Raw genomic sequence first — 22,241 nt, forward strand, 5'->3', positions numbered from 1 at the left:
TTTGTTTGTTTTTCAATTATTTACAGCTTCCGATGTGTGTTGTTTTTTGGGGGGGAGCTGCAGAGTCAGGATCGGTGACGGACATCCGGTCCAGTTCCTCGCGTGTTGACTTGACAAAAGGGTGTCTCGTCATCTTCTTGTCGTCAGGCTGAAAGATCGCAATGCCAACCGACCGGTCGCCCTCGCTCTGCCGCTCTTTTGTAATCACGCATCTCCGCCCAAACTTAAGCCGGTTTAATGCGATTTTAATAACAAGCACGGATAGACGCAAAGGGTCACGTTATTTGCAAGGAACCCCCCCCCCCGCCCCCTGAATTCACAATTGCATTCATTTTCAGGCTTCATTGCTGATAATTGTGAAAAAGGAGAGCGCGCGGGGGGGGGGGGGGGCATATTGACGTTTTTCCAAGACGCAAGATGTTTGCAAGTTTTTATTCATGTCTCATTACAATACTTATTATACATTTATTTTTGTCACAAGTTAATGGGGTTGCATTTTCTTTTTTTTTTTTCCAGATTATTACACGACTCTTGCTAATGCCAAAAAAAAAAAAAGTTACAAGTAAAACATCACACGGACTATAATAAGTAAGCATTTGGGGAAAGTTCCACACATGATGACACACGATGAGGAAAATAAAACGGGTCAAATGTCACACATCCTTCTTTGACCCCCTCGTTTTTCTTTTGATTCTTCACTTCTTTTACGGTCAACAGAAGTCGCGTTTCTTCCTCGAAGCGTAACCTTTACGACGCCGGCGCAAATTTCGTCCGTTTGTCGAAAACACCGCTCAAAGTGCTCCTGGCAGTGCTCAGCTTATGTTTACCGCAAAAAAAAATTTGGGGGAAGTTTCAACTTGCGACATTTTTGATTCATAAAGTCATAAAGAACGGGTTGTTTTCACTGACGTCACTTTTTTTTTTTTTTTTTTTTGCGGAATTAGCAACATCCCCCCGGCGGGCCGCCATGTGTGAGTAACGGAAGCTCAGGGATCGAAAATGGCCGCCGTTCGGGTGACATCACGTGAAAAACAACCCGTTCGGATGCGGAAGCGATCTCAAATTCAAACCGATTATCGTTTACATTTCCAAAGCGTCTCGTGGCTGGCAGTGACGACACTTTGTGGACTTCCCTTGCACGCGCACTCCGTCGCTTTGAGGCCGCACCGGCTGGCTTTTGTTACGAGGTATGTGAGGTTCAGAGAGCTTAAAACGGAAGATAAGTTGATTCCTTCTGAACGCGCTGGCGTGCTACGTAGTGACATCGCCGCGCGTCTCGGACACAGTGTGGAGACTGGAAGCGCTCGTCGAGTGACCGGCGTCCCCCCCGTTTCCTCCCCGAGGCCGTAAAACGTGGCCGTTGGACGACCGAGCGACCAAAATGGAAAACCTTCCCGTCGGCCTCCTCGGACGGCAACACAAAAACGCCCAACGGGAGCGCTCGGGGGACGGAACGACAGTACAAATACGCAAACGTAAAACGGGTTAAAAAGGAGTCGAAAAGAAAAAGGAGCTCGGGAAGGTGGTCAGGACAAAACGATCATTGCTAAAGTCTACCTTTTGCGCATCAGTCGTCAGCTTCTTTTTAGGGACTATGACTAAAAGTTCGGGCCTCTGGCGACCACGTGTGCTAAACGAAAGGGCTGACAACAGAGCTGGGGGGGGGGGGGGGGGTTGCCGTCTTGTGCCTTCCCTCCCTCTATTTAAAACGAATCTTTCCTTTCGGACAGCGGGAATGCGAGGATTGGGACAAAAGATGTTTTCCCCCTTTTTCCCTTTGCACCTTTTTTCCTCTGCTCTGCTGGGGAATGATGGGAGTTGCAGTGACAAGTATGGGAACCGGTTGGTCTCTCTCTCTCTCTCTCTCTCTCTCTCTCTCTCCATTTCGCTCGGCTTTCTTCCCCCCGTCCTCGTCCGCCCTCCTCTTCAGCAGGACACCTCCATGGTCTGCGAGGGGCTGGGCGGCATCTGACCCCCCTGCGAGCCCTGGGACAGGGTGCGCGAACGCGAGCGCGAGCCTTCCATGGAGTACGAGGACGACAGGGAGGTGGTGCGCGAGCGGGACAGGCGGGTCATGCAAGACGAGGCCACTGCGGGGCACACAAGCCGGGAGGTGAGAGGGCGCACGCGGCCGCAAAAGGGCAAAACTCCCACGCTCACTTACTGTAGCCCATTCCCTGGATGAAGTACTTGAACGCCTCGGTCAGTTTGGCGGGCTGTGAACGAAAAGATTCTCCGATCAAACGTGCGCTCGTCCGAAAAAAAGCCTGAAGCTGATTAATTCGAAGTTTACTGTCAAAGTAAACATAAAAGCAAAGAATTCCCTATTGCGTATTCGAGACCCCCGGAAAGTGTGCTTAGCGTAATGATGCGAAACAATACAAAAAGTCATCGACGCGCAAAGATTGGGCATCGACAGTCACGGTTTTAGAAGCGACGGATGCGTGAACACAAATGGTGGGGCAACACACGTATGTAGATACGATAACAACACTGACGGGCATACATGAAAAATCACCACTAGCACGGCATCTAACTCTAAGCTCGGGGGAGGGATTAAAGTTTTTGCGTGCTAGCATGTTGCGTTACGAGCGAGATGACGGGAGAAATTAGACCCAGATTTCGAGGCGCCACCGTACTGATATTTTTAATTTGGTGTTCTTTACCTGCGTGAGCTGGGGGAGGCCACCGGCGTCTGCCATCTGAGGGAAAGCGAAATGAAAATGACAGGAGAAGAAGGGAAGAGAGGAAGAAGGAAAGAGAGAAAGAAAGAAAGAAAGAAAGAAAGAAAGGCACCTTCAGGAAGGAGGTGGAAGTCGGGTCCAGCTTGCTATTGCATTCCACCTGTCGGAAGAACAGCGGTGAGGAGGACAAGCAAGCTGAGGAGGAACAAGAGGCAGCTGCGGGCGCGCTACACTTACGGCGGCGTCCTCGTACGGCGCCTGATCGCCCACCACCAACATGACCGGACACCTGAGCGAGAGGAAAAACCGTCACCGTAAAACCAAAACGACGCGACGTGAATGACGACGGATGAGTCAAGAGGGGTTACTTGAAGGTGCTGCCGCGATCCAGGTTCAAATCTCTGCGGCTGGAGGATAAAGAAGACGGGACAGCTAGGGGGCGCCGCTGGGCCGGGTGTGCTCGTGCGCGTCGGCGTTACCTGTTGTAGGTCTTCCAGAAGAGTTCGATGTTGAGCAGGTGCGGCGCTTTGTTGATGCGCTCTCTGTGAGACTGGACCACATCTGTGTTGGACGACAGCTCCTCCTGAGGGTCCCAACATCAGCTCACATTTAAAGCGGGTGACAATCGGTCCGCGGGTCGAGAGGCCGAGGCCGGTTTGGGACCCACCTGGCTGAAGAGGTGGGACATGATCTGTTCGCTGAGCGACGACGTCACAGCGCTGAGCTGCCGGGGAGGGAGATTGAAACATTTCAGGTTCCCCCCACCCCCACCCCCACCGCCTGGATGTGGTCCGGTCGCGAGCGTCCGGTTACCTTTTGAGCCGCCCAGTCCATCCACCCCCGGGCGTTTGTGTCGATGTTGACCAGAACCAGACCCTCCACGGAATCCGGGTTGGCGAGCTGCGCGGGCGGGACAAAAAAGGGTCACGCAACCGTCTCGGTAAAGCCGAGCGGGCGCCGACGCTCACCGCGAACTTGGTCAAGACGAAGGCCCCGGCGCCGACGCCCACGCCGATCACGGTACGGAAGCTGCGGGACACAAGGCCCACGTTACGTGGCAAAGCCTGAGCGGGCCGGCCGTTGAATTTTCGGACCTACTTGAAGAACTGCAGGACGGCTGGAATCATCTCCGCGATGGTCTCCATGGACGGGTACTGATACCTGTTTGCGATCTCAAAATTCAAACTCGGCAGTTGAAAAATGGACAACGAGGGATCGCGAGCTCACCCCGCCGGGTAAACGGCCGCCCCGTCCTCTTGACCCGGCGCGTCGATGTGGATCAGCGTAAAATTCTTGACGATCTCTTGCATCTCCTCAAACTTGAACAGCGGCAGGAAGCAGCTCTTGCCTGCCGACGACAGATAGGCGTGAGCGCGGCGCGGCGGGCCGGGAAAAGCAAAAATCGGGACGGACGTCGGACACGCACTGTCCAGGCCCACGTCGTGGAAGGTGAGGATGGCGGGCCGGCGGCTGTTCCGTGTGCCGTGCAGCGTCACGTGCAGGACCCCGTGTGGGGTCTCCACGCTGTGCTCCTGCGAACGACGACGACAGAACAATTCACGTTCGCGCTTGACCCACCGTTTCGATCGTCACGTGGCGCTGCCCCACCTGGCCCTGGTCGAGGAGTATCCTGGCTGCCAGCTCGGCATCCTGCCGGAAACCGCAGACGAGAGCAAGACAAAAGTCCGGGCGGCTCGTTAATTCGCCGTGGCTCCAACGTACGGGTTTTTCCAGTAACGAGCAATCGTTTTGCGGCTTTTTCCTGCTTTGTGTTGTGAGCCCAAATTAGAAGTACTGGCGTGCTTCAGGTGCACCTACGAAAAATGGCTCCAGTTCTATTCGTATTGGGGGGGGGGCAAAACCAGCATTGTAGCAGCAAGTATTTTAGTTCTGTGTCTGTAGAGTACTACGTATGTGGCGGCACGGTTCTGAGGACCCGGGTTCAATCCCGGACCCGCCTGTGTGGAATATGCATGTTCTCCCCGTGCCTGTGTGGCAAAAAAACATGCAATATTAATTGGACAATCAAAATCGGGGGTGTCAAACTCGATTTTTTTTGTCACGGGCCACATCGTAGTGACGCTATGCCTCAGAGGGCCGTTGTGACTAAAACCATAATCTTTAATCGCCTCACGTCGTATTTACACGTGAAATTTATAAATTTGCTTGGAATCCGAGATCAACCGTCATGTTCATATTTGGTAATATCTCAACGTGATCATTTATGATGCGTGACAGTTTGAAATTTTTCCGCAGATTTTCACAAGAATCACGGACGTCGACGCAAACTATTTACCTCCGCGGGCCGCATAAAATCACGCGGCGGGCCGGATCCGGCCCCGGGGCCTTGAGTTTGACACCCGTGCTCTAAATTGCCCCTAGGTGCGATCGCGAGTGCAGCTGTTTGTCTCCACGTGCCCTGCAATTGACCAGCGACCAGTTCAGGGTGTGCCTCCCTGCCCGTCAACAGCTGGGATAGGCTGCAGCACTCTCCGCGACCCTTGTGAGGATAAGCGGCAGAGAAAATGAATGAATGGCTGCATGGATACTATGTTATGTCGCCACCTGGTGGCCATAACACGCACACCAGAAGGAGCCACACAATTAATTTTGACACGGAATCTGTTCATTCTTATTATTGAATGTTTGCATAAAGTACAAGAGTTTTGAGTCGAACCCCCAAAAATAATTTTGTGTTTTACAGCTCAAATAAAAGTTATTAATTTATTTATTATTAAATGAGTGAGACATAATTTCGGGTACCCCAAAAATGCGTAAATACCCTCGCGGACGTCGCTGTGCATGTGCGGGGTTGCAACATCCGCCGTTTGCCACCGGGGGTCAGCAGCGAGGCGCCGCAAAGCCGACTCCAGCAGGGAGCAAAACCGGGGAGAGACCCCCGCCACCTCCCCCTGCCGGGGGGCTTTGACGTCAAACCGGCTGCAGCACAGCCAGCCGACGCTGCGGCACATTTGTGTGCGTCAGACACACACAAATGTGCGCGAGGACGCTACCACAAAAAAAAAAAAACGACAAAGCCGCGCAGCGTGTACGTATGCTAGCGCGCGTACGGCGCACGCGCGCGACATCTCTGACCTTGCTGGAGTCGGCCTGACCGGTGAGCAGCGGCTTGTCCTCGGCGATGGTGATCTCTTGCATCTCCGTGGTCATGGCGGTCCGTCCTGGCCGAGCGGAAGACGCCAAAATGTCAAACTGTGCCGCCGAACGCGCTCACGAAAAGTCAAATTAGCGATTAGCGCCGGGAAAGGGTTCTGGGAACGGGCCGGACGGACGGAGACTTTGCAAAGTGCGTGATTTTGATTGCCGACGCCTTTTCGTATCGTGAGATGCGTTCGCAAACCGCCGAAGGTACGAAGATTTGCAGGCTGACGCGCGAGACGGCGATCACTTGAACGCGACGATAACGCCGCTCCTCTGTCTAATCTGCTCCCACTCACATCCTGTCAGGTTTTAATCGGCCTAACACGCCGATCACGGAGGAGCCCGCGAGCGTTTCCGCTGTCGACACCCCCCACCCCACCCCCACATTCCCACCCGGCTCCACAGTTCGGTTGAGGCGAGGCCTGCTTTCGGTCTCCGGAACACGTCGGCAGAGAATAAAAGCTTGTCGAAACCCGGATTCGCCCTCCGGGCGTTCTGCGGACCGGGGCTTTCAAAAACAAAAACGGCGTGTGGAAAACCGATACGGTGCCGGCCGTCGTTGCTAGGAGACGTGCGACACCATCGCGGGGGAATCGATAACGGCTCGATGGATCGCGTTTGCCAGCGGGATGTCAACGTGTTTATTTCGGACCACTTGGAAGTGTGTCACTGGGCCCGATTCACATTCAGGGCATACCGGAGAAAGGTGCACTTGCCCGGGCGGGATATTGGACTATTAATAAGCAGCGAGGACTAGAGAACAGAGCGGCTTTGTGGACCGCCAGTATCTGGACGCCAGCCAGCGGGCGCCCCGAGTCAAACCCCCCCCCCCCCCCCCCACACGGACGGGCCTGGCATTCTCACACTCAACATACTGATGATGCCGTGCGCGGTATTTACGGTATACGGCAGAACTCTACCGACCAATCCCTAAAATGCTTGTTGATGTTGATCGCAAACTAACGAGGATGGGAGGGGGGGGGACGCTAGGCAGGAAGCCGACTTGCCCCACAGCAGGTACACGTCTGCTGCGCTTTGCCAGGTGTCGCGGCTAAAGAGTTTCCCAGTGGATGTAAACGCAACGAAATGAGAATGTAAAAAGCAGAAAAACTAGCAAAGCGAAGCTAACCCTAACCCATGGAGCAATTTTTCATTTTCTCAATCGATACAGATTCAATTTATACCATGATATGAATTTTTGGCCATATCGTCGGGCCCGATCAGCACTCACTCCCTCCCTCGACGCCGGAGGACATGAATGTCCTTCTTTAGGACTCGAGCGCCTGCCCTCAAATTTGCCCGTGTACGTACCCCCGCCAGGGGGAAAGTCCGAGTCGAAAACGGCAGCGAGGCGGCTTTCCTCGCGTGGGCTTCCACAACGGCAGCAGATCGAGTTACAGGAACCCCCCCACCCCCCACCCCAAAATGGACTTTCCGGTCCAGTCCGCCGTCTCTTCAGGTGGCTGACCGAACGCTGTTCCTTCGAAACAATTGGATGCACTCAGGCGAAAAGAACTTCGCTGGTTCTTTTGCTGTTGAATTTTGAATTCGGAACTGGGAGGTGTAAACCCTGCATCACAAGAGGTTACCCCCCCCCCACCCCACCCCCCCACCCTCCTTTCACATGGCAGGTCATCTGAAGGTCAAACAGGGCCCTGATCCAAAGGAGGCTGCACTTTGTTGTTTTCTTCCAACACATTAGTAGGACTGGAAGGAAAACAACAACAACCCCCCTCTCCCCCGCCCTCCCCGAGACCACCACCCCACTCCGACCCCGCCGGGTGTGTGTGTGTGTGAGAGCCTCAAAATGCGGCATGACTCACGGAATGTGCACGCACGCGCTTGCTGAAAAACAGTCGGCCTCACACGTGACCCTTTCATTCAAATCAAGTGCACCCCCCCACCACCACCATCTCTGAAAAGGTGGATGAGTAAAATAACCCAATCCTCCCCCCCTGCCTGACATTGAGGAACATTGTGTGTTCTGCCCCCCCCCCCCCCCCGCCCGCCCGCCAGGCGTTACCTCGAAAACACACACCAGCAATTGAGTTCTGAGATTTTGGACTCACTTCAGTTGTTCAACTTCGTGTAACAGGAGAATGTCAATAGTGACCTCTTTGCAGCTGTCACGACAGAGTGGGGGGGGGGGGGGCGCATGCCACGTGTGCACGTCAATAAACACAAAGAACGGACAAAGAGGGTCGCGTGGGGCGGGGGGCGCTCTGCCACGCATTCGTATTTACATATGTCTCACATGCACGCGTACGTTTCTTCTCATGGAAGCGCAGAATCTTAACAAGCGCATCTGGGTGACGTTACCCTGGTTCTGCAGCACAATCTCGGGGAGACGTCCGGCAAGGAGTCCGAGTCAGGGCCTAGTTGCGTCCGCGCGGGTTCTGGTGCCGACTGGCGCTCTGTCCCAGCTCGTCCTCTACGGCTTCCGCTCCGGTCGGCTTCGTGTTTGCCTCTCCGGCGGGAGCGAGAGCGCAGTTCTGCACAAGGCGGGGGGCGGGGCTGGGTCTGTCAAACGAAAGGGGACATGTTGAGGACTCTGTGGGGGGTAGGTGGGTGCGGGAGGGGGTTGGGGGGGGGGTACAAGTTCTATCTCCTCACCCCTCACGGCGGGTTTGCAGTACATTATAGTTCGGCATCGGTCACCACGTACATAAACGGTATGAGATGGCGAGGGTCCATGTGTCCTGAGGAGCCCCCCCCCCCGCCCCCACCCCACCCCAGACCCCCCTCCCACCCTATTTTCAGTTCCACAGTGGTACAGTCCAACCTTGTTTAGCAGGCAGATAAACTATCATTATGTAATATACGGTATTATAGCACATATAAACATACATTTGAATTAATTATGCGTATGTGTACAGCATTCATTTTTATCTGCATGATCTTTTAAAGCATCATTTATTTATGCATTACAATAATATAATAACTATAAGGGCATAAATAACCATGCCTCAACAGAATACAGTAATCCTATTTCACGAGGAGTGTTAAATACTTGCGCAAATGCTTTTTTTTTTTTTTAACACAATGTGTACGAGCGCGTGTGTGTGTGTGAATAAATACATAAATAGCAAACATGCAAAACAAATGCTGCACACATGTCAACCATGTCAGGGACGGCTGGACCCAAGCCGCCAGCTGTCCCGCTCTGGCAGATTAACGGGCCCTCGGGTGACGTAACGCGCCCGCAACTCCGAACTGCAACACCCCCGGGAGCGTCGCGCAGCATCCGCGACGGCCGACAAACGCATCGGCAAATTTTGCACATATTTAGCCTCGCCATCTTCCGAAATTAAGACGAGCGAAAAGGCACGTTTGGAAACAGCAACGCCCGAGGGAGAATTACCTGAACCCGTTTGTTTAGCGTCGTGCTAGGGCACAATGCAAAACACGTGGCGCAACACATGTAGACAGACAATGTGTACCAATACTTACCGCTGTCTTTATTTTTTCTTTTTTAATCGTTAAATTAATCACATGTCCGTGGGGGGGAGGTTCGGGGGCCGGGAGGAATTGGGACTCAAAATCCAATGACTGCTGCCGGCGTGACGGTCGTTACCACGGCAACAGGCTAAGTGCGGCAGTCGCGGATGACGCCGGTCGGTCAAACTAATTAACGCTGGCACGTTTCGACGAGGAGACGCTCAACGTGAGTCCTTTCGCCTGGCGGGTCAACAAGCCGACAAGGGTGCGTCACTTCACAGCGACCTCTGATTCCTATTAAAAAATAATAAGAATAATCATAATCCACCGCACTCGCGCGCACACACACACACACAAAATGAAGGCCCTTTGGGATTGCTTGATGCTACAATTTAAAATGATATTAAAATTAGCTTTACCGTCACGAGGGATCACAGCTGTTTTTGCAGGATGAGGGCCGGGAGGGGGTCATTTGGGAGGGTTGTTTTTTTTTTTTTTGGGGGGGGGATAATAGGAATATGGATGGAAATCGACCGTCTATGCGGCGCAAAAAAAAAAAAAAAAAAAAAAAAAGCCAACCAGGGCTGCCCGTTATTGGCCGGCGGCTGACATCACAACTTGACGGCTGGCCTACTTTAAGCATCCGTGACGTCGGCCATTCTGTAAAATTCAACCCCCCCCCCCAAACCCCCCATCCCCCACCCAGAGCCGGATGAATCATTTACACTTGCCAATAACCTCATTTTCCGAGATGAAAGCGCGCCTCGTGAATATTCATGAAATGACACAACAAAACGTCGCCATATGGAACTCCGAGCTAAAAAAAAAAAAAAAAAAAAACTGCAGTCAAAAAAGGAAAAGAGATTTGTGACCATGCAACGTCATTGGTCAAATTATTGGGAAACGGCCCGTGTCCAACGACGGAAAAAAATGTTTTAAAATTTGCTGTTTTGCTAAAGTTGGCCTGTATGTCACATTTTGGCTCGAAAGGCAAAGAAAGAAAAAAAATATCCAACTGGTGCACATTACGTTGCTGTTCATTGGGCCTCCAGGAGATGGCGCTACCACTTGTTACAAAACATTTTTGAATCTTTTTTTTTCTTCTATTATATCATAAATGGGAAAGTAACGAACTGTTTTTTTTTAAAGTTTAATTACGTTACTGTAGCATAATCAAATGCACCTGCATGAGCGCACCAAATAGTCTTCCGCTCCGTTTTATTTTGAAATCCGTTCCTTCTCATGCGCACTTCCTCCCCATTTCCTGCTGCTATTCCCCCCCCCACGGCACGAGCTGCCAATCATCTCGGCCAGTGACGTCACCAGGGAAATTTGCTACAATGTCAAACATCGTCGCGTGCACTCGCGTCCCGTCTAGGCGCCGAACTCCAGCTGCCGTTTCGGTCCAGTTGCGCGTCCCGCACGCGTTCCGGGTAAGATTCGCGACCGCGCGTCTCGATTTCCACGGTTGAGCGCGTCGCGTGATCCGAGCGAAGCGGTCCGGTTTTTTTGTTTTTTTTTTTTTTTTTTTGGGGGGGGGGAGAGTTGTGAGCCAAACGGGAGTTTGTCCCGGTCCGCGGCGAGGCATCGGTTCGCGTCTGGTCCTGATGCGGACGCCAAAAGTTGCCCCGTTACGTAATGCGAGTGCGGCGCGCGAAGTCATCGCGAGTTTTCAAAAATCGACGCGCAAGAAACAAAACAGAAACCTGAATGTCAGGTTTTGTTTTTCTTTTGCACTCCACTTTAAAACAATAACCATAAAGGTTAAATTAAATTTTTCAAAACAGTTTTTATAAATTCTAAAGTTTTTCTCTTGACTGTACTCGTAATTTTTATGAAATCCCCACAGAATGACTGACAGAGGCAACTTTGCGGTTAGCCTCACGTTGTTGTGTCCCGTCGACAAAACAAAATGGACTCGCGTCACCCGCCAGCCCTCCTAAAATTGTATTTCCTTCCGCGATTGGCAGGAGCAGGTGAACGGCGCTCAGACACCATGACCCGTTACTCCGAGGGATACGGAACCGAGGTAACGCCGCGAAAGCGAAACAAAACCCGGCATTTCCAAGAGTTCATTTTCCCGACATCCGCAGGAGGAGTGCGCGCCGTCCGACCCTCAGGGGGAAAGCGACGCCGACGCCGACATCGAGGACGCCGACTGCAGGTGGCGGCCGCCTCACGCCGGATCCCTCCGGCGGCTTTCGTCTTAACCGCTCCCAATCGCGTCTTACCTCTAGACTCCAAGAGCCCGGCTCCCTCCAGCGAATCAGCTCGCGGCGCCGCAAACGCCAGCGCCTGGCGCGGCAGGACACCACCGAGAGCGAAGACGACGGCGGCCTCGCTCGCGCCGCCCATCGCTGGAACTTGCGGCTCGGTCCCGACAGGACGCGCAGCCGCACCATTCTGGAAGTACGTGAAAGACGTGGCTGAGGAGACGCCAAAGCAGTACCGTCGCGTCAAGGAAACTCCTCAACACGTGTCAACATAGTTCCTTGACACCAAACTACCACAAGATGGCAGCAAAGCACTCATTTGATCACCGTGAAACCTTCAGCACACTTTTCTTGCTGCCAAGATGACAGCAAGGCACGATTTGTCTGAAGGAAATGTCTCAGTTCACTTCAACATAGTTCCTTGACGGGTAAAATCATTTCTAAATGGTAGTGCAGTTGCATATTTTTCCTTCACACCAATATGACTCAAGTGGGTGACACAGTAGTACCTTTTTGTAGACGAAGCTCCTCAATCCACTTGAACGTGAGATTTATTGCAACGGCATCCCAATGACGGCAATGATCGTCTTTCTATCCGCAGGAGAGCATCTCGCAGGTGAGGCCGCTGGTCATCTCCACGTGCGGCGCCGGCAAGCGGGCGCAAGCCGCCCCGCCGCCTCGCACGCCCGCCTGGGCCTCGTCCCTCGCCCCCCCGCTGGTCGTCCTCTTGCTCGCCCTCGCCGCTGCCATCGCGTCCTTCCTGCTCCCGTGGGTCAGAACCTGACGGCATCAAGGGCAAGCGCTTTATTTCTGCCGGTGTCAAACATAAGAACGGCCGCTTGTCTCGGGTGACAATTTTTTTTGTCCGAAGCGATCCGACCCCGACTTCAAAATAGACACGCACTCCCAACGACGACGACTATGCAAGTCCTGGACTCCTCCCGTGCTGGTCGCTGAAGAATGCCCCCGACGTCCTCGTCACCGTCTTCAGCGAGTGCGACCGGACCCGCTTTCAGCGAGACGGCGGCAAACGTGCGCCATCATTTTAGAACTTCGTGGACTGTACCTCCAATTTATACGAATTGTTGTTCAAAAGTAAAATTGTAATTTCAATAGTCTGAAGTGTTTCAATAAAAAGACTTTTTTTTTTTTTGGGGGGGGGGGGATATTTTTAGCACACTGGTGAGAGAGAAAATACAAATATGATGTGACATTTCAGCCCTTCAAGCTAGCGTCTCAAGTGCTGGGGCAGTCGCAGCACGCAAGCCCGAATGTCAGTGACAGCCACCGGCACTTTTCCCATCCTCTCCCAGTGTTGCGTGGCGCGGTTATACCGGTGCACGAGTCCAGATTCGCTGTTGTCCTCTTGAGAGTACCCTCCCAGAATGTAAAGGTTCTCCTCCAGGACGGCGGACGCCGCGCCCACGTGAGGTACGGGCAGCGCCGCCAGAGTCGTCCAACAGTCGGCGGCAGGATCGTAAACCTCGCAGGCGAGCTGGTCGGTGTAAAACTTCCTCTGGTTGCGCACGCCGCCGGCCACGTAAAGGCGCCCTCGCAGGGACTCCATGCAGTGCTGGGCCCGGTCTTGAATCATATCGGCCAAATGGACCCTTTCCTCCTCGGGGTCATACAGGAACAGGGAAGCGAGACATACGTACTTGGCGTCAAAACCTCCGGAAATAAAGACCCTCCCGTCGAGGACCGCGGCAGCCTGGCCACTTAGCGGTTGGTCCAGAGGACGGACAAACCTGAGAAAAGAGTGCGAGGTTAAAAATGCTACAAGCTAATGCTAATCCCCCTCAATCTTACCTCCAGGTATCGGCCTCGATATCGTACATCTCCACACTGTTCAAATTGGCGTCGAGTTGCCTGTCGCCACCGATTGCACAAATCTGACCTCGGTGCGCCACCGCTGAGAAGTTACTTCGGCGTTCCTGCATGTCACTGCACCTCTTCCAGGAGTCTCGCTTTGGGTCATAGCTGACACAATAACACAATATGAAAATGTAAACCAACAGTACTGTCGAAGTGCTAACCTGGGGAGTGGGCGGGGGGGGAACCAAGTGTGTTCACCTGTAGGTGGATTTCATCACGTCGTCCTTGGCGTAGAAGTGACATCCTCCAAGCACAAACAAACTCCCCCCAATTGTCACGACCCCGTGTCTGAACTTTGGCCTGTCCGGAATCCGGGACAGGCTCCTCCACTCGATGTCCTTCACCAGGCCTACGCCGGAGCGCAAGGAGTTTATAAAACATATTTCCCCACTCGGCAGGCGCTGACCCACGTCTGGGTCGAGTCGGTCCCCACCGACGAGAACCAGGGAGTCTTTGGGGTACCTCACGCGACACTGATCCTGCGCAGAGAGGCTGGAGCCAAACTCTTTGAAAGCAGCACCATGAAGTTGCACATCTTGGGTCTCCATGCGCAGGTTGATTGCCCTGACCTAGACCAAAGTCCACAGAGTGGGAGGAGTCAAGTCTTGTGAGTGGAACTCCCATTTTAAATCAATCCCTTGACATGCCTCTGGTCAAAGTCTGAAATGAGACCACTCACCTCCCTGAACTCCCGGAAGGTCATGAGGTGGAAACGAACTCCTCTCATCAGTTTTCCAGCATGTCTCAGTCTCTGCTCAGGATCCGCCTCTAGCCAGGAGACCAGCGCTCGGAACACGACCAGCTCGGACGGCACGCTGAGACCGTCACTGCAGAGGAACTCCAGAAGCATCTCCGTACGGAGGTCCTGAAACTTTTCAGTTGCAGAGACCTCCAAGAAGTTTCTCAGGACGTAGTCCTTGGCTTCCTCGAGGAGCTCCGACATCCCGTAGGCTTCGGCGAAAGAAGCCACGTCCAGGCAGGAACTGGCTCCCATTTCCTGTTTCATAAAGAGGAGGCAAAGCGAGACGGCCGACCGGAACTGAAACCGGATCGCCGCGCAGGCGAGCTCGAAGACGCGGTCCCAGTTAACGGGAAGGCTCCCACGGTAGCAGCAGCAAATCAAAGCGGCCATCTCCGGAGCGACCTTTAAAGGGAGGTCCACGCGGGTTTGACGGGATTCCCGCATCCCGCTGGTGAACATTCCTCGGAAGTAGTCGCTGCCCGCTGCCAGGATCACCCTGTGGGCTGACAGGAGAGGTCGTTCAAGCCGAGCTGACGCGATAAGTGCCTAAATTTCAGGTTTTGGTTTGTTTTTTGCACCAACCATGCAACAAGGCTCCGCTCACATCCAAAATGACATCACAGCCGACACCATCTTCCCTCAGCTGCTCGACTGAGCGAAGGGTACATCGCATTTCTTCCAAAGCTTCTTCCCTCTTTGGACTTGCCTTCGCTGCAGCTGTTTGGTCGCAGAGGTCCAACAGTCTCGGAACTCCGAGGGCCCGAGCTGCTTTGACAGCTCGGGGTAACGCGTCACCCGCCAGAAGCGCCCCAGTGTAGGCGAACTCCAAAACTGCCCGCAGGCCGCAAGGATCCACATCTGGTCCCAGAACCAGAGACCACTGGCGGGGAGCGACCTCGCCCCGATCGCGTCTTGGATCCTCTTCCCGCAACTTCACCTCAACCAAAGAGCTGACGGCGGCAAGGACGGAAGCGTGAACGCGGACGCTGCTCCCGTCCTCTGTGGTCACCGTCAGGTCTGTGAGGAGACCTGATCCAAGCAACTCCCTCAGGACCTCGAAGGTCTCACAAGGAAAGCTTTCGCTCCGATACAGGCGTACATTATCTTCTTCACTCAGCTCGGACCCGCCCGGTTCTGCCCTCTCACTCGTCAGCCCCAATCTTGAGTCATTGAAGGCCACAATTCTTCTTAGCTCGCGCTTGTCCCTCTCAACTGCCTCCTTTCCTTCTGCCAGGACTTGCTTCCTTCTTTCCTTCTCCCTCCTCCACTGCTCTTCCCAGTCCGCCGGCAGGCCGCTCCCGCTCGGCTCCATGCGGACTCAGCCGAGCGCTGTGAATAAAGGACAAAATAAAGTGCTTCTCGTGCACCCGTTACCCTGCGCGAGACTCGGCGGCAACGGGTGCTATTCTAAGCGCTTTCGCGTCGAGCTGGCACGGTCGCGGTTTGGTGTGTCCGATGTCCCGCATTCACAGTCGAGAGGTGCACGCTGCTTTCCAGTCAAGACTTTATTTGGTGCTTTTCGTGCTTTAAAAACATGCAAAGATTCTCCCGGACATGAAAAGTGTGAGGCATGCGACGAAAGACAAAAAGGAAGTGTCCGTCCACACCCCCGTTGCAGTATTACGCGACTCCAAACTACAACCACGAGGACAATAATAAACATTGACGGGTGAAAGAAATACTTGGCCAATCAGAACCAGAAAGGAAATTGGTCATATCTGTAACATGAGCAATTCTCATGGCTCAACACTTGCCAGAGTCTTCAGTTCCGCCTGATTCATCTCTCTCGTCTCCGCGTCTCCCTGCCTGCCTCTGAACGGCTTCCCCAGTTTGACGGACAGCGTGTGCAGAACCGAGCCGTCTTCCCGCGACGAGCTGCTGCGTCCGCTGCGGGCGAAGGTGGACGTGGTCCTGGTCTCCGAGTTGGTGGCCTCGAAGAGCTTGCCCATGAAGCTGAGGCCGGCCTGGCGGATGTGGGAGCTGCCGGCGAAGACGTACAGAATCGGGTTGACGGCGCTGCTGAAGTAGGCGAAGGCGGTGACGTTGGGACGGGCCACCAGGGCGGCATCCACCGTCGAACGGCTGCCTTGCAAAAGGCCGATCACCTGTGCGGCCGGCGCGGGGTTAAATTGAGGTTCACTTGGTTTTTGTTGCGCTAAACGGTCGACACAATCACCTCGATGGTGTTGACGATGTGATACGGCAGCCAGAAAAGCGCAAAGGTGCAGATGATCATGAGGATCAGTCGGCTGCCTTGGCCCCGCCGCTGGAACATGGCGCTTTGCAGGCGGCAGATGACGGACGAGTAGCAGGTGTTGATGAGGGAGTAGGGCACCAGGCAGCCCATCACGGTCTCAAAGGTGTACTGGAAGACCCGGTGACCTACGCTTTGCCAGTGGTACGGCACGCAAAACCTCAGCGTGACGTTGTTCGGGAATACTTTCCTCAGATTGCTGCGCGCGCACACAAGAAGACAAGGTTGCAATTGAGGGGCGCAGCACTCACGGTGCACGTTCGGGACTTACCTGCGGTAGAAGGGCATCGGAAGGGACAGCAGGAACGCCGTGACCCAGACCGCCAGCAGGAGAATCAGCAGGGATCGCTTCGTCCGCATCCTCTGGGATAGGAAAGGCCTGGTGACGGCCAGCCACCGATCCATGCTCATCAGGCAGATGAGGTAGATGGACACATACATGTTGACGCTGGACAGGTAGTGAACCAGCTTGCAGGCCGGCGAGCCGAACTCCCACCCCCGGCCCCCGGCCAGGAAGCGCAAGAAGATGGGCGCCGTGAGCAGCACCAAGGCGTCGGCCACGGCCAGGTTGAGCACCAGCAGGCACGTGACCGAGCGCTTGCGGACACGACAAACGACCGACCACACCACGAAGAGGTTTCCGGGGAAGCCCAGCGAGAAGGCCAAGGTCAGGATGGCGATCCCGACTTTGGCCGAGGTGCTGACCGGCAGCGAGAAGGTGGCGGTGGTATTGGACACCATCGCTTCGTCCACTCAACGCTTTGACTTCTGCCGCTATGAACTGCAAACTTTCACCGACCAAAGAGGAAACAGGAAATGTTGAATTAGCTCAGCGGCAAACTGATCCACTTTAGTCTCGTTGCAACATCCTTGTGTGCGGTTAAAAAGATGGTAGACGTTCTTAAACGTCGACAAGTGCCAGACGACGAAATCACGTTACCTGAGTCGAAGAGACGGATTCTCTCGGGCTGCCGCTCACAATTTGCGAGGACGCAATTTGCGTTGACACGACCGGTCGCGCGCGCACACTCTGGCGTTAGTTATTACGTAAACTCATAACGCAACGATTGACTGATTGGGCTTTTTGGGCCCGAACGTCACCTGCACGTTCTAACGAGCGTCTATTGTTGACATTTCCACAAAGAGGTTACATTTTTGGGTAATTTGCATGAAACCAGAAGCCGTTTGTAATATTTTGGTGACCTTGTTCAAGAACATGACAAAGGGGATGAGAATTGAATAACGGCTTGACTGTGATGCCGTCTTCGATCTCGTTGGGTCAGAGAGCTTTACCCAACCATAACCGGTGGCGCAAGGGGGGGGGGGGGGGGGGCGAACAAAACAAGAACATCAGGAAGTTTCTTGACAATTTGGGGACGTGACGTCGCCAAGGACTCATTTTGTTTTTTGTAACGTTGTTGCGCTGCAGCCGCACCAACGCTTACATCCATCCGTGAAATTCCGTTATCACTCGTCCTCACCGGGGGTCGGGGCGAGAAGCAGGGGTACGCACCCTGAACCGGCCGACAGGCAATCGCAGACAATACTTTCCGTTTTGTTTATTTGTTGCACTTTTGGACCACACCGGACGTTTACAACACAGGCCACGGCAGAAAAAGATGGCTGCCAAGAGGCGCCGGAGGTGCTCTTTTGACCTCAGACACGACAACGCATTGCCGTCCTCATTGTTCATCGGGACAGTCGACTGTGCGAACGGACGGACGAGACATTCAAAACGGCAGCCGACGGCGGCGTCACGTCTGAGGCTTCAGCGCTTTGACAGCGGAGCTGGAGTTGGACTCCTTCAGCACGATGCCATCCATCTCCTTGTCCTTGTCGCGGCTGTTCTGGCTATTCTGCCGACTCTTCCTGGTGACCGAGTCCAGACCGGCCGCCTCGAACAGGCGGGCCATGAAGGCCAGACCCTCTCGCCGGATATATGACTTGCCGGCGAAGAAGTAGAGCACGGGGTTGGCGCAGCTGCTGATGAAGGCCACCGAGGACGTGACGGCGCGACTCCGGTGCCAGATTTTAGCCAGCCTGTCGAATGACAAGCTTTCATGAAAGGGAAGTTCGGGGACGGAACAAGGCAACTAAAAAAAAAAAATAATAATAATTTTTAATCTAGAACCAAAGAGATGAGATCCCAGCTCGGTCTCAAAGAGAGCTGATTGGAAGTGAAAAGAACGAGGCAAGTCCTCAACCAACAGCGGAAAGCACCCAGTCCAAAAGTCAACCTCGTTTCCAACCAAAACCATGACCAAAAAAAAAAAAACATGTCCGCTTACGTTGCTTTGACTGAACCCTCAGGACAGAGCGCCCACGTGACCTGAGAACACAAACGTCACGTTAAGGCGCGTGTCGACGCCGCACGTCCGCGCCGAGCACGCCGGCACGTACCTGCACCATGTTGACCATGTGGTAGGGCAGCCAGAAGAGGCAGAACGTCACCACGATGGCCAGGATGAGCTTCTCGCTGCGGATGCGTCGCCGGAATTTGGTCTGGCGGATGCGGCACAGGATCCAGATGTAGCTGACCGCCACCACGCTGTAAGGGATCAGGAAGCCCAAGACCAGCTCCAGCATGTACTGGACGATCGTCTGCGCGCAAGAGACGACTTCCTGTGAGTGTTCAAGACTGATGCGTGTGCATCCATGTAGCAAATCCCAACACATTCACTGCCACTGACGGCTTGAGAAGTCAAATACATATTTCGACTGGGAAGTCTGCCAGTGAATGAGCGTCAGTTTGATTCTTCTTATTTTTCGACTTGTCCCGTTAGGGCTCGCCACGGCGCGTCATCTTTTTCCCTCCAAGCCAATCTCTTGCATCCTCCTAACCCTCACCACATCCATCAACCTTTTCTTTGGTCTAACCTCGTTTGTCAGCCTATCCATGACTACCGCAAACAGGAAGGGGCTCGGCGCGGATCCCTGATGCAGTCCCACCTCCACCTTAAATTATTCTGTCACACTTGTGGCACAGCACACTGCTGTTCCGCTGGCCTCATACATGTCCTGTACTATTCTAACATATTTCTCCACCACACCAGACTTGCGCATGCAGCACCACAGTTCCTCTCTCGGTACTCTGTCCTAGGCCTTCTCTAGATCCACAAAGGCGCAATGTAGCTCCTTCTGACCTTCTCTGTACTTTTCCACTAGCATCCTCAAGGCAAATAATGCATCTGTGGTACTCTTCCTAGGCATGAAACCATACTGTTGCTCGCAGATACTTACTTCTGTCCTGAGTCTATCCTCCGCTCGTCGTTCCCATAACTTCACTGTGTGGGTCATCGTCTTTATTCCTCTGTAGTTCCCACAGTTCTGAACATCGCCTTTGTTCTTAAAAATAGGGACTAGCAAACTTTTCCTCCATTCTTCTCTCCCACGAGTATTCTATTGAATAAGTTGGTCAAAAACTCCACCAAATTGCTTCCATACCGTCACCGGTATGCCATCGGGTCCAACTGTCTTTCCATTTTTCATCCTGTTCAGTGCCTTTCTAACTTCCCCCTTGCTAATCATTGCCACTTCCTGGTCCTTCATAGAACACTACTGGCACCAGTCAACATATTTCCATCTCTATGCCTCTGTCTGGCCAACCTGTAGAGATGTTTTTCCTCCTTCTTTAGTATCTAACCTGGTGTACATGTCGTCACATGCATCTTGTTTAAATTTTGCACCTCTACCTTTGCCCTACGACGCATCTCAATGTAAGCATCAGTTGGAATGTGACTGCTTGATTCCGAAAAACTTAAAATTATTCATCTGTGTGTGTTTTTTTTTTTTTTTTTTTTTTTTTTTCAAATTCAAATATAAAACTCGCATCCTCACATGACTGTCCTCATCGTGGTACGAGTCGCAGATGGCGCGGTCGGCACTCGTCCTCACGTCCCGGAAGATGACTGCGGGCACAGAGGCAAGTGCCACCAGCGCCCACGTGAGCGCCAGCGTCCACGTCACCGTCCTGCGGCCCACCAAGGAGCTCACGCGCTGGGGCCGCAGCACGGCCAGCAGTCGATAGAGGCTCATAAGGGTGATGATGTAGATGGAGGCGTACATGTTGGCCAGGCACAGGTAGAAGAGCACCTTACACATGACCGTCGCAAACACCCACCTCTTCATCACTAAGTAGGCGATGAAGAACGGCGTCAGCGCCATCAGCGAACCGTCGGCGACGGCGAGGTTGAGGATGAGGAGGGTGGTGATGGTCTGCTTGCGGGCACGGGCCAGGATGCTCCAGATGATGAAGAGGTTGCCGGGGAACCCCAAGAGGAAGACCAGGCTGAGGATAAGCGCGGCCACGGTGGTGGCGGCCGTGCTGTCCATGATGCTCTCGTTTTTCAGCGGTGACGAGCTGTTGCCCGCCGCCATCGGGGCGCAGCTTCTTAAAACAAAAACAAAAAAAAAGTCACAGCATGAGAGAGATTTGTCAAGTATTTGGGGGGAGGGGCAAGCCTGACTCGCTTTAACAGAGAATCCTAATTCCTGAGTCCAGACCAGACTTGCCCAAGTTTCAGCAGCATTTGATTCTTTCCCGTGAAGCAACCCTGTCCACATCTTCAAAAACGGTCTCCGCCTCGTTGACGTTCTCGAACGCGCAATTTTTCCCCCTTCGGTCAGGAAGTGCCAGACCTCCCGTTCCGACTCGTACCGCTGCGCCCCACCGCGTTGATATTCAACGAAATATTGCGCAAACTCACGACCTGCAGAGGAATCACGCCAGGAACACACCCTGCTCAAACCAGAGCCACTCATTCTGCGCACGCTGGAAAACGGATACACAAATCCTCTCACATAAAAGAAAAAAAAAAAAAAGAGAGAGAGAGAGAGAAGTGCCGAGACTCACCTGTTCGATCCCAAAAAGGAAACCGGACAGCCGTGCCCGAAAAGAATACCGAGGATGTGGTGCGTTCAGCCTCTTTGTTAACATTTGCTCACGCCCACGCTGACCTGTCAAGGTGTCACACCTGCTGCAGCATGCAGACTTTGGAGGAAGAGGGAGGGGCCTTCGCTCTACCTCTCCACCTCCTTCGTGTACATTGTTTTTTTTTTTTTTTTTTGGAGACACACCGCTTCTGGCCCCAATGCTCACGGCGGACAAAATCTCTTCTGGATTATTCGTATAGCGCCGAGTCGCAACCAATGTTATCACAAGGCATTCAAGGACCCTCAAGGACCAAGCATTTGGCGACAGGGGGTTTGTCCGTCAAACAGAGGCCATGCTCAATAGTGAGTCATCCATGACTATTCGCTTCATCACAGTTTCAAGTTTACTCTCGAAAGGGGGATCGACTGGGTCTGCACCGCTCCATTGCGTCAGAAAGATGGTTCTGCAGGTCGAGGCGCCACCCTCCCACTATTCTGTCGCTCACGCCACAAAAACGGCTTCGTTCCAAGTTTCCTTGGATGAAATAACACTCTTCGATTATCTTTTTTTCTTTTTTTTTTTTTTTTTCAACAAGAAAAAAAATTATGTCCCGATAGGAGGCGATGACGTGCTAGTCCGCAGCTCGGGTCCGCATTTGAAAGATTAGACGCGAACGTGACTCGGGACGCCTACCGGGCTCAAGAGGACGACGTCGCTACTCGGGGTCGGAGGTTCGCCGGTCATCCCGACGTGTCCCGCACCGCGCTCGGGATCCGCTGCCAGTTGTTCAGCGAGGGAAAGGGTTGGGGTGTCCGGACCGCCGATAGAAGACTCGGGGGGGGTGTACCGGTGTCGAGTCAGCACCAGCGATGGCCTGAAGTCTGGAAAATATCAAGCTGTCACCGCAGGTACGCGTCACAAACGTCATAAATGCCAGTAAAAAAGGGTGCCGTCACCTGTGCGTCATGTTTTGCGACCGGCGTCGTCCACGAGGAAGCGG

At 53.5% G+C, this 22,241-nt stretch overlaps 5 protein-coding genes across 13 annotated transcripts; 1 reads left to right on the forward strand and 4 right to left on the reverse strand.

Annotated features, from left to right (window-relative positions):
* Positions 1-425: 425 nt before the first annotated feature.
* On the reverse strand, positions 426-9,560 carry ndrg2 (NDRG family member 2). The gene is made up of 17 exons (XM_061808760.1): positions 9,297-9,560; positions 8,166-8,366; positions 5,781-5,866; positions 4,293-4,334; positions 4,111-4,216; positions 3,912-4,032; positions 3,783-3,845; positions 3,653-3,713; positions 3,498-3,584; positions 3,352-3,408; positions 3,164-3,267; positions 3,053-3,091; positions 2,922-2,973; positions 2,797-2,844; positions 2,667-2,702; positions 2,165-2,216; positions 426-2,090 (listed from the first exon to the last, which is right to left on the reverse strand). Exons 3-17 carry the CDS (start codon positions 5,853-5,855, stop codon positions 1,927-1,929), a joined length of 1,107 nt encoding a protein of 368 aa, XP_061664744.1. The 5' UTR covers positions 5,856-5,866; positions 8,166-8,366; positions 9,297-9,560; the 3' UTR covers positions 426-1,926.
* A 930-nt stretch (positions 9,561-10,490) lies between these two features.
* On the forward strand, positions 10,491-12,603 carry si:ch211-63p21.1 (uncharacterized). Of its 2 annotated transcripts, XM_061808689.1 has the most exons (6): positions 10,491-10,717; positions 11,255-11,313; positions 11,378-11,448; positions 11,522-11,693; positions 12,099-12,292; positions 12,369-12,603. In XM_061808689.1, the coding sequence occupies exons 2-5, from the start codon at positions 11,281-11,283 to the stop codon at positions 12,279-12,281; spliced, it is 459 nt and encodes a 152-aa protein (XP_061664673.1). In that variant the 5' UTR covers positions 10,491-10,717; positions 11,255-11,280; the 3' UTR covers positions 12,282-12,292; positions 12,369-12,603. The 2 variants fall into 2 exon arrangements, with proteins under 2 accessions (XP_061664673.1, XP_061664672.1); XM_061808688.1 differs by having other exon boundaries at positions 10,515-10,717; positions 12,099-12,599.
* A 70-nt stretch (positions 12,604-12,673) lies between these two features.
* On the reverse strand, positions 12,674-15,426 carry si:ch211-63p21.8 (kelch-like protein 33). The gene is made up of 5 exons (XM_061808704.1): positions 14,697-15,426; positions 14,052-14,617; positions 13,571-13,941; positions 13,307-13,477; positions 12,674-13,245 (listed from the first exon to the last, which is right to left on the reverse strand). The coding sequence occupies exons 1-5, from the start codon at positions 15,424-15,426 to the stop codon at positions 12,726-12,728; spliced, it is 2,358 nt and encodes a 785-aa protein (XP_061664688.1). The 3' UTR covers positions 12,674-12,725.
* Positions 15,427-15,633: 207 nt separating this feature from the next.
* ltb4r (leukotriene B4 receptor) lies at positions 15,634-17,695 on the reverse strand. 2 transcript variants are annotated; one of them, XM_061808268.1, is made up of 4 exons: positions 17,309-17,695; positions 16,640-17,156; positions 16,291-16,567; positions 15,634-16,219 (listed from the first exon to the last, which is right to left on the reverse strand). In XM_061808268.1, exons 2-4 carry the CDS (start codon positions 17,107-17,109, stop codon positions 15,851-15,853), a joined length of 1,116 nt encoding a protein of 371 aa, XP_061664252.1. In that variant the 5' UTR covers positions 17,110-17,156; positions 17,309-17,695; the 3' UTR covers positions 15,634-15,850. The 2 variants fall into 2 exon arrangements, with proteins under 2 accessions (XP_061664252.1, XP_061664251.1); XM_061808267.1 differs by having other exon boundaries at positions 16,640-17,694.
* A 13-nt stretch (positions 17,696-17,708) lies between these two features.
* LOC133494435 (leukotriene B4 receptor 1-like) lies at positions 17,709-22,086 on the reverse strand. Of its 7 annotated transcripts, none has more exons than XM_061808275.1 (6): positions 21,935-22,086; positions 20,489-20,755; positions 20,206-20,364; positions 18,769-18,969; positions 18,657-18,697; positions 17,709-18,408 (listed from the first exon to the last, which is right to left on the reverse strand). In XM_061808275.1, the coding sequence occupies exons 1-6, from the start codon at positions 21,983-21,985 to the stop codon at positions 18,123-18,125; spliced, it is 1,005 nt and encodes a 334-aa protein (XP_061664259.1). In that variant the 5' UTR covers positions 21,986-22,086; the 3' UTR covers positions 17,709-18,122. The 7 variants fall into 7 exon arrangements, with proteins under 7 accessions (XP_061664259.1, XP_061664258.1, XP_061664256.1 ...); XM_061808274.1 differs by having other exon boundaries at positions 20,489-20,758; XM_061808272.1 differs by lacking the exon at positions 21,935-22,086 and adding an exon at positions 21,221-21,369 and having other exon boundaries at positions 20,489-20,758.
* Positions 22,087-22,241: the final 155 nt, after the last annotated feature.

The sequence above is a fragment of the Syngnathoides biaculeatus genome, chromosome 21, assembly GCF_019802595.1.
Source record: "Syngnathoides biaculeatus isolate LvHL_M chromosome 21, ASM1980259v1, whole genome shotgun sequence".
Taxonomy (NCBI): domain Eukaryota; kingdom Metazoa; phylum Chordata; class Actinopteri; order Syngnathiformes; family Syngnathidae; genus Syngnathoides; species Syngnathoides biaculeatus.